General features: G+C 60.0%; 1 protein-coding gene across 4 annotated transcripts; it reads left to right on the plus strand.

The window, feature by feature from the left end:
• Window positions 1-72: 72 nt before the first annotated feature.
• LOC103615953 (beta-crystallin B3) lies at window positions 73-6,182 on the plus strand. Of its 4 annotated transcripts, none has more exons than XM_017734910.1 (6): window positions 73-2,803; window positions 3,590-3,669; window positions 4,860-4,978; window positions 5,057-5,189; window positions 5,266-5,408; window positions 5,916-6,182. In XM_017734910.1, exons 1-6 carry the CDS (start codon window positions 2,761-2,763, stop codon window positions 6,079-6,081), a joined length of 684 nt encoding a protein of 227 aa, XP_017590399.1. In that variant the 5' UTR covers window positions 73-2,760; the 3' UTR covers window positions 6,082-6,182. The 4 variants fall into 4 exon arrangements, with proteins under 4 accessions (XP_017590399.1, XP_017590400.1, XP_008632300.2 ...); XM_017734911.1 differs by having other exon boundaries at window positions 73-709; XM_008634078.2 differs by lacking the exon at window positions 73-2,803 and adding an exon at window positions 2,863-2,886.
• Window positions 6,183-9,922: the final 3,740 nt, after the last annotated feature.

Here is a 9,922-nt window from a genome sequence, read left to right on the forward strand (position 1 = left end):
TTTCACTTTTGTTGCCATGTGCCTTTTCCTGCTGCTTATTGGAGATGGAAGTGAGCTCTCAGGTTCCTTCAGATGTGCTGCTTCCTTCACTCCTGGATCCTTTTTATTTTTCTGTTTGCAAATTCACCTTTTTAACATCTGTGAATCTTCAGTTTGGTCATCATCCACCACAGCCTTTCACTTCCTGCAGAGAAAGAAGCAATGTTTGGTTCTCCAACCTTTGACATTCCAGGACTTTCCATAGAACTTACCCCCACACACCACCCCTTTTTCACCCCCACAAAAGTTTGTTTCACCCTGTTCTTTGTTTGCAAGTTATTGGCAAACTGAAATGCATGTGGGGCGGATTTGGGAGTGCAAAGTGGGACCTGCAAAAGGTTTGGAATAGCCAATCCCTGATTTCTGCAGGGACAGTGTGTTTCAGGGGGAGATGGGCAGTTCTGGGGTGTGGCTCTGCCTCAAGAGGTGTATCCAGGTACAGAACCTCTGGAGCAAGTCCCCAGCGCTGTCACTGCTGTCCCCAGGCCAGCTCTGGGGGTAAAACAAACGATTCCAGTGAAATACAGAGCTGTTACCATAACCCTGCTCCCTGTCAGCCTGAGGTCACCGTCTGCACCTCCCTGAAGGACACTGGTGCAAGAGCTGCTGCAGCCATGTGAGGGATGTATTGGATCTGTTCCTTCAGCCCAGTTCTGAGAAGCAAAAACAGGTATTTACTTCAAAAGGAATTAAAGGTGGACTTTTCAGAGGTGAAGGCTTTTGGGGCCAGGTTGGACGGGGCTTGGAGCAAGGTGGTCTAGGGGAAGGTGTGAGGGCAGAACGAGATGAGCTTTAAGGTCCCTTCCAACCCAAACCATCCTGTGACACAACCTCCATGGAGCTTTAATGGGATTTGAGGTGTTCTGGCAGGGGCTGCAGAGTCCAGGCCTAGTTCTGCTCGCACTGGGAGTGGAGAGGGTGGAGGGTGGGAATCCTTCCCGAGCTGGTGGTGAGCTCTGTTCCATGGCTGTCCTGTTCACTCAAATATAAATGTATTGCAAAAATATAACCTGAAATAACTTCTGGTTCTTCTGGTGGGATTGGCAGAGAAGGAGAGCCAAGGTCCAGTGGTTTATGGGGTTTTCTCATTCCATATTAAACACGAGGGTATCAAACCTGGTCTAGAAGGGGCTGTTGTAGAGATTAAACTTTTATGTTGCTCCACATGGCCTTACAGAGTCTGTCAGTCTGGGTCACAATAAATACATTGTGTGATAGAAATAGCATATTTTGTATTACACATTTTCTTAGGGGATAAGGATATTCTGGCTGCTGTGTTTTGCACTGTACCATTACAGTTCCAGTTTAGCTCTGCCAGGTATTAACAAAAAATAGCTATTTTCTAATAGTCATTTTTCAAAGGGATTTAAGAGGCTGACAGCAAGAGGAAATTGAGGTCTGTTTGGGAGAGGCATCAAGGAGATCCAGTGCCCCTTCTGTCGTGTTTTTGGAATTGCCTTGTCAGCGTGGAGAGCTGGGAGAGGCAGATCCAGGGCCCTGCAGCTGTGGCAAAGCTCGGTGAATGAGGATGCTGGGAAGGGAGGGACTGGCATGAGAAATTCTGTTTCTCATCTGTTGAGAACAGATGTTGTGTTTGGTAAGACAGAAATGAATCCATTCCTCCTCAGCCTGTGCCTGTTGGAGCTGTGGCACCTGTGGGATGGCTCTGATGGGGACAGCAAATCCTCCATCAGGAACTGCAGGATGGGCAGGGTAGGGAACAGGCAGCTGGAGACACCATCCCTGTCACACCAGGCCTGGAGTATCACCCAGGGATGGGATGGGGATGAAGGGCCTCATTCTAACACGTGTAACAGGAGAGGTTTCCAGCCCTCTCCCATTCAGTTTGTCCAGCCTGGCCCAGGGGATTCGCTTTTCTGGCAATTTCAGTAAAGGTTTCATGAGTAATTCATGGTTTCAAGATGGGCCACACTCAGAGCAGGTAGAAAAACCTGCAAGGGCCATAGTAAATGGGTAATTCATGGTTTCAAGGTGAGCCACACTCAGAGCAGGTAGAAAAACCTGCAAGGGCCGTAGTAAATGGGGATATGTGCAGCTGAACTAAGAGTTCCCTGAGGAATCAGGATGGTTTGAGTCTGAAGGGACTCTCAAAGGTGAAGAGGGAGTCAGGCCCACTTGCCAGCAGAGTGAAATGCTCCCAGTTTGGTGCCTGGTGTGGAAGGGCTGCGCTCCCCCCTTACATCATCCTGTGCCTGTGAAGATGGGTAAACCCTTGTGCCAGGCACCTGGCTCCAGAAATCCCTCATCACACACCCCAGGGTGTGTTCCCAGTGTGTTCCTGGGGAGGGAGCCGGACTGGGGGCAGAGAAGGAAAAGGGACTCGAGGGAGAGAACCTACTTAGGGCCAAAGTTAAAGCAAGAACACAAATCTGGAGATCCTGAGCTGCTCCAGCTTCCCACTGAGCTCCCAGAGCTGACCCCGGCCCTGCCTCGCACCTTGCGCTGGAGCCCACACAAACGGGGATATTTTGCCCGGATTTTGCTTCGCGCTGCGCTCGGTTTCCAGGCTAAACCCTCCCGTGAACTGCTGATGGCAGAGTTTTCCAGAGAACCTGGCAAGAAGCAGCGTGAACGTGCTGATGTGAATTTCGACGTTAATCTTCTGTAAATCGAGTGGCCCGTGTCCGAGGGACAGCCGGGAGAAATCTGAATGACGTTTCCATAGCCCGCTGCTCGCCCGCGCTATTGAGATGAGATCTCATGGATGGAATTCCGTGGACGCAGCTGCTGTATCAGCGCTCGGGTAATTCTGCTGTTCTGTTCAGAAGCAACCCATAAATAGCGGGGCCGCCCGCGCCGCCCGGCACAGCGGAACCACACGGAGAGGTAGCGGCGGCACCGCCGGGACTGCAAGGGGCTTCCACAAACAATTTGTGTGTCTGAGCCGAGGTGTCCCTGAGCAAAGGGTTTGGCTCGTGCGTGGCGAGAAGTGAAGCTGCAGGGTTTGATTCAGGATGTTGATCAAACTCTTTTATTCGTCTCTTAAACCCCCTGACGTGGCGTGGCCGGGGAAGGCTTGTTCCAATGTTTGAGCAGAGTTTTGTGGATGTTCCTGGAGAGCGTGGAGGGGGCTCTCACCACCATCCCCCTCCCGGCCGAGGCGGCGGCAGCAGCTCCAGCTGCCGGGTTTGGTGTCCCCCGGGATGCTGGAGCAAGGGAGAGGTGTCAGGTTTATGTTGTGGGGAAAGATGTCAGCAGCTGGAAGCTGACAAATTACTGCTGGGAACAAAAGCCGGGCTGTGAGATGGGAGTTTAGTGGCAACTGGGCGAGCTGCCCTGGGCAGAGGGCTCGGTTCAGTCCTGCGGGTGCCTGGGTGAGGATGCGGGGCCCGTGTGCAGGAGGGAGAGGAGGATGCATATAACAGAGCTTGTTCCTAGCCTGGACATCCCTGGGGATTTACAGTTGCTGCATCGGGATCTGTGCTAACCCGTGCTGCCTGTTCCCATGCCAGCTTCATGCTTCGTGTTTCATTACCGGCTGTAATCCCAGTGCCTCCTGCCTTAACCTCCTGCAATTTGGGTTTTCCAGGCACAATGACTGAGCAGCAAAGTCCCCCCGAGCAGATGGCAACTGGGGAGGGTGCTGGCGAGCGAGGTGGCAACTACAAGGTATACTGGGGTTTACTGGGGTGTACTGGGGTGTACTGATTATGGATGGATGCCGGGTGATGCCGTGGGATGCGGTGTGCACACACCAGGCTGGAACCAGCTGGTGCTGGCAACAGGAGTGCCCTCCAGCTCTCCCACAGCAGCAGTGGGTGGTGGCCCTGCTCTGGGGGGAGCCGCAGGTTGGAGAGGCAGCTGGAGGAGCCAGGGATCTGCTGCTGCTGCCTGGCAGGAGGGGCACAGCTCCCTGCCTGCGTGGCTGCCAAGGACATTGGCTGGCCAGGCTGCTGTGCAGCTGCCCAGAGATTTAATCCAGGACGGTGAGATCGGCTGTGGGCCCAGGCACTGAAACTCCCCGGGTGTGTTTGTAGGTTTGGATTCAGCTCATAGGTTGGTTGGAGACGGTGTGGTGGCTGCAGAGCCTCCCACAAAGCTGCTCCTGGACAGGGAAGGCTGGAGGTGGGAGCAGATCCTGCGAGTGGGATAGAGGGGTGCCAGGAGCTGGATCTGCTCCATGGTGCACAGAAGTTCCTAAGGAACGTGGGTGTCACCTCTGTCCCTTGAGCCCTGCCTTGTCCTAGGCTCAGGGGTTGCAGCTGGGACCCCTTTGGGACAGTGCCAGGGGGTGCCTGGTCACCCCACTGACCTTCCTGGTCCCTGAATGGTGCTGGGCACCCTGGGCCCTGCTCCGTGCCACACTCTGGCCACTGGGACTGGCTCCAACCCATCCCATAGCTCAGCCTTGAGGAGGCTTTGGGGTCTCTGCACCTGGCAGGGCTTAGAATGAAACACTGAATAAAGAACTTGTGCCAGGCCAGGCCAAGGGAATGGTTGGATCTGGAGGGAGCACTGATAAGGAAAGGATGGGCAGTGACCAGGCTGGGGGCAGGAAAGACAGCCCATAGCTCTGGAAGTCTCTTAGCCCAAACCCTCCATGTTTCCAGTGCTGTGTTTGAGCTGGCTTTCAGCCTGTCATGGATGAAATTCCAGCTTGTGCTTTACCAAGCAAACAGTCTTGGCCAGAGCTCGGCCCAGAGGCACTGGCAGGACCTGGCTCTGCCAGGTGAGGAGCGACATCAGCATGGGATGGCCGGGATGGAGGGACACGGCCAGAGCCCTTTGATCCACTGCTGCTCCCATTTCCCAGGGTACTCCCCTGGTGTGGTGGCTGACAGCATCTCTCCCCACCTTAGATCACGATCTACGAGCTGGAGAATTTCCAGGGCAAAAGGTGTGAGCTGACAGAGGAGCTCCCCAACATCACCGAGAAGGAGATGGAGAAGGTGGGCTCCATCCAGGTGGAGTCTGGCCCGTAAGTCTGGGGTGGAGAAGGTGGAGCAGCCCCGGGGGGTGGCAGGGAGAGCATCCCCCTGACGCTGGGGTCCCACAGGTGGCTGGGCTTCGAGCGCCAGGCCTACGCCGGGGAGCAGTTCGTGCTGGAGAAGGGCGACTACCCCCGCTGGGACTCCTGGTCCAACAGCCACAGCAGCGACAGCCTGATGTCCATCCGGCCCCTCCAGATTGTGAGTAGGGCTGTGCTGGGGTGGCCACTGGGGACTGCAGGGCTGGGGGCAGCCCCTGATCCGCCCTTTCCCCCAGGACAGCGCCGACCACAAGATCCACCTGTTTGAGAACGTGGGATACACCGGGCGGAAGATGGAGATCGTGGATGACGACGTCCCCAGCCTCTGGGCCCACGGCTTCCAGGACCGCGTGGCCAGTGTCAAGGCCCTGAACGGAACGTAAGGATGGGGACACAGGGGACACCCCAACAGGTTCCTGTCCGTGGCACCGTGCTTGGTCCCCCCAGGGTGGTGGCAGGGGTGCCTGGCACAGCCGCTGCAGCGGGGCTGGGGCAGCTGCTCCCACGGGGCTGCTCATGCCCATTGTGTCCCTTTTTCCCTTCCCACTGCCGCCTTTTCCCTGGCCCACAGGGAGTAATGGGGACCATGGCAGTGTCCCTGGGGCTGCGTGATGGCTCCTTGCCCTAACCCATCACCAGAGCAGTGGAGCTGTGCTCCCTTCTGGACTCTCCATCCCCTCCTGGCACACGGCATTTCCCACCTGGGCGCTGTGGCTGCAGCCTGTGCGGGGGCACTTGGTGACACAGGAGCAGCCCCGGGGCAGCACCACCTGGCTGTGGCAGGCAAAGACACGGGCCCTGGGATGGGGATGGGGACGCTGCCCCTGCTCCAGGGGATGTGAGGGTGTGGGGTGGGCACTGCTGAGCGCCACCTCGGTCCCCACAGGTGGGGGGGCTACGAGTACCCCGGGTACCGGGGCCGCCAGCACGTCTTCGAGAAGGGCGAGTACCGGCACTGGAACGAGTGGGACGCCACCCAGCCCCTCATCCAGTCCGTGCGCCGCGTGCGGGACGAGCAGTGGCACCAGCGGGGCTCCTTCGAGAACAGCTGAGGGCCCCCGAGCTCCCGCCGGGGCCGCTCGCGGGGTCCCCCGGCTGATGCCGTGACCGTGGTGATTTTTGTGCAAAAACCTCAATAAAGCTCTGAGCTGGAGGCTGCCGGGGCCTGCCTGGTCCTGGGCTGGGGGAGGTCGGGGAGGGGGGCAGGGGGATGGGGATGGGGCCATGGCCGCACCCAGCACCCCCCGCACAGGGCAGAGGGGGAAGTGCCAGTGTTTGCAGTGTTACATAAAGGCTGCAGCTTTCCAAAAATAACCCCCGGTGCTGCCGCGTCAGGGTTTTTCCAGCGCCTCTGTCCCTTTCCACAGCATCTCCTGCCCGCTCCCAGGGCGGGCGGCCAGGCCCAGGGCAGGGAGGGGGCCGGGGGGGACGTGCGGAGTGGCCACCCCTGGGTCGTGCCAGGCCCTGTGCGCTCCGAAGGGGGCTCATCCCGTGGTGGGATGGCTGTGCCCAACCCCAGCTCCCTGCAGGGTCTCCAGCCTGTCCCCAAGGAAGTTTCCCACAGTCCTGGGGTGGTTTCTCCTGGGGGATGAGCTCTGACACGGAGGGGCTGTTCTGGGGGCAGAGGTGAGGGGTTGAGGGGTGCCACACTGCCCTGCCCTGGCACTGCCCTTGCACAGGGACACCGTGGGCACACTCGGGGACCCACAGGGCTGGGGACAGAGATGGGAGATGGGCTCAAGACCACCCGAGGGCTTCGTGCAGGTCCCTGAGCAACCCCTCCGGAGCTTTTCCCTTCGGGCGGGGGTTGGCGGCTGTGAAAGGCGAGTGCCTGGCCCCGAGTGGCGAAAGCTGCTTCCAGAACAGTCGCTGGGGCTGCCACGGCCAGGGGGCTGCGGCACCGCCACCGCCTGGGGCTGGGATGAGCGGGAATCCAGCCCGGCAGAGCCAAGGGAGGGAATCACAGGAGCCGTGCTGAGCACCGTGTCAGCCCCATGCTGTGGTGCTGAGAGGACGGGATGTGGCTGCAGGGCTGCAGTGCCCTGCACTGGGACCTGGGACAGGTCCGTGAGGGTCCAGGGCTCGGGACCTCAATGGATTTACCCAGGAGATGGGGACAGCAATGCTGGGTCCCTCTGTGGGGCTGCAGCAGGAGGCACAGGGAAGAGAGGAGGACTCCAGGGTTGGGAATGCTGGAAACTCTTGATCTGGCCTGTCCGTGGCCTGATGGGTTCCTTGCAGAGCTGCACGGTCATCTTGGCCCCTCTGGCCCCACAAACCCCATTGCCCAGAGCCGGGGCAGCTGCAGACCCCAGGGACTGACCCCCCCACATGTCACTTCCAGGGCAGGCTCTGTGACAACACCCTGTGGCTGACCCTGCGTGCAGCCGTCCTGGGGCAGGGGATGGGGCAGAGGTGACCCCGGGGGGAGGGGGGGGGTTGCAGCCCATCATCTCCTGTGGGACCCCCGGGAGGTAAAGTGTGAGGGAGGGAGCAGGCCTGGGGTCTGTTCGAGCTGGGTGACACTTGCTGGGGTCAGCTCCTCTGTGGGGTGAGGAGGGCTGTGGGTGCTGCTCTGCACCCAGGGAGTCTGACAGTGCAGCCACGGGGACGTGTCCCACACTCAGCCCCTCATGACCTCAGCTTTGTCCCGCTCTCACAGAGGGCCCCCTTGCTGCTGCTCCCACTGCCCTGTGGGGCTGGGGTGCTTCTCAGGGACCCCAAAAAGGCGGGGGTAACGCGGGAGGAGCCCAACACCCAACACCGATGCTCAGGCCCACGGTGCTGCCTGGGTGCTGCCCTGCTGCAGCTGCCCCCAGCCCCTGCCCAGCCCCTGCCCATGCCCGAAGCCCCGGGCCGGTGTCGGGAAGGGGCTCCCGCGGTGCCCCCGGCGCTGGCACGGCCGCGGGCGCTCCCTCCCCGGGCCGCAGACGGGCAAAGCCAGACGTTCACCAGCGCTTTGAGGCGTTTTATCGCGCATGGAAAGAGCCGAGCTCAGCAGCTCCGGCGGCGGCTGCCGGGCTGTCGGGGGGATCAAGTCTCTGGCCCCGAAACGCCTGAAGCGGGGCTGGCGGGGCTTTGTTGGCCAGGGCCGCCCCGGCTCTTGGCACGCGTTCGGCTGATGCTTGCAAACTCCAAATCTCCTCGCCACCAACCCGACAAAGCGGGTGACTCGAATGTGACAGGTAATGAAATAACTCGGGCTTGGTGCTCGGGCAGACAAAGGCTGCGGCGGATCAGCTGACCCTGGTTTTCATTGGGGTTTAATCCAGCATTCTCGCTTTGAATCAGGCTTTAACTATTTTGTAAATAGTTTTGGCACCACTCTGCTGCAGCTCGGTATAAATTCCACCTCCCGGCCCCAGCCCGTCACTGGCTCAAGCGGGTACTGGTATAACTGGTAAGACTTTGCTATTTGTTGTCCTCTCTTTTGCCGTAGCCTCCTCCCGATCCCCGGGGCCGGGATCTCTTCCCGGTGCCAGCGGGGTGTGGGCACGCAGCGGCTGAGCCGGGGACAGTCCCGTCCCTGCAGCCCAAAGCAGGACATCACCACCCGGCCATGGCTCCGTTTCTTTATGTCAGGAATGAGCCGTTTTCACCTGTTTTGGAGCTGCTCAGATACTGAGGGCCCCGCTGGGCTTGAGGACGGGGCTCCTTCCAAGGAGTGGCAGTGCCAGGCAGAGTAGGGAGGGCTCGGCACAGGCTCCTCGGGGCTGGGGCTGGTGGGGGGGAGCCCCGGGGCTTCTCTCCATCACCCTTTCAAGCACCCGCGTGGGACAGGAACTCTCAGCTGCTACTTGCTGGACAGGGACAGCAGGAAAAGCCTCGACCATAGGGGCTGGGTTCCACTGGGAATGATTTGGGAATTCCCTGGGCTCACAGTTCCCAGTGCTGGAGAAGCCGGGCAGGTCCCAAGGACCATTGCCTGTGCTCTGCCACGAGCCTGGGGAGGTTTGGGGTGCTGAGCAGCCCTAAGCAGGGTTTGTCCCTGACAACCCCAGCCTGAGCCCATCCTGCTGCGAGCCCTGGTCCCAACACCCTCTTCCCCGGGCGAACTGCAGGGTACGGACAGGGGCACGGACACAGGGCATGAACGCGGGGCTCTGAGCATGGTCCCCAGTGTGTCCTCAGTGGCAGCTTTTAACATGCTGAGCTTCCCTCCCAAGGCAGCAGACAACCCAGCTGATGATGGCTTCCGAGCACCAAATGCCAGCCTCCAAGCAGCAGCAAGCCAGCTCCAAGGTCAGTGTGAGACTGCCCAGCCCTGCAGAGGGGCCAGGGCACTCTCAGCCTCACTGGGTGCCCAAATCATACCCTGAGACACCGCTGGCAGCAGCTGAGCTCCCCTTGCCAGCACCCCCAGTACCCCTGGCTGGTGCCAAGCGTGGCCGGCTGCGCTGCTGAGCTGTTTGCAGCAGGACGAGGGGATGGGGAACGGGGTTTTTCTGGCATCCTGCAGCCTCAGTGCAGGTGGAGCGGGTGGGAACAGATCAAGCGCTGATCTCCCACCACCGCTGCAGACGCAGCAGATCTGTCCCCACTGCCCGCTGACCCCTGAGATCAGTGCTGAGCTGGCGGCCCTGGGGCTGTCCCCGAGCTGTCCCCGGGTGTCTGGGTCGCAGTGTCCCGCTGGTGGCTGCGGCGCTCCAACCACAACCCAAGTCCCTCAGCTGTTTGATGCCCGCTGTGACTGTGGGCATCCCTCTACCAGGGGCACTGGGACAGTGCTGGCAGGGGCTCGGGGGCACCCGTGAGTGAGAGCTGCATCCCCAGAGGGATGGGAGCGGTGGCTTGCACTCACAGACTCCTTAAAACCCTCTGGAGTGCAGTTTTGGGAGAGTGAGAGGTCTGGGCTGCTGCAGATGTGCTGCCCAGTGGCCGGGGACAGCGGGG

Source organism: Corvus brachyrhynchos, unplaced genomic scaffold (genome assembly GCF_000691975.1).
Source record: "Corvus brachyrhynchos isolate BGI_N302 unplaced genomic scaffold, ASM69197v1 scaffold114, whole genome shotgun sequence".
In the NCBI taxonomy this organism is placed as follows: Eukaryota; Metazoa; Chordata; class Aves; order Passeriformes; family Corvidae; genus Corvus; species Corvus brachyrhynchos.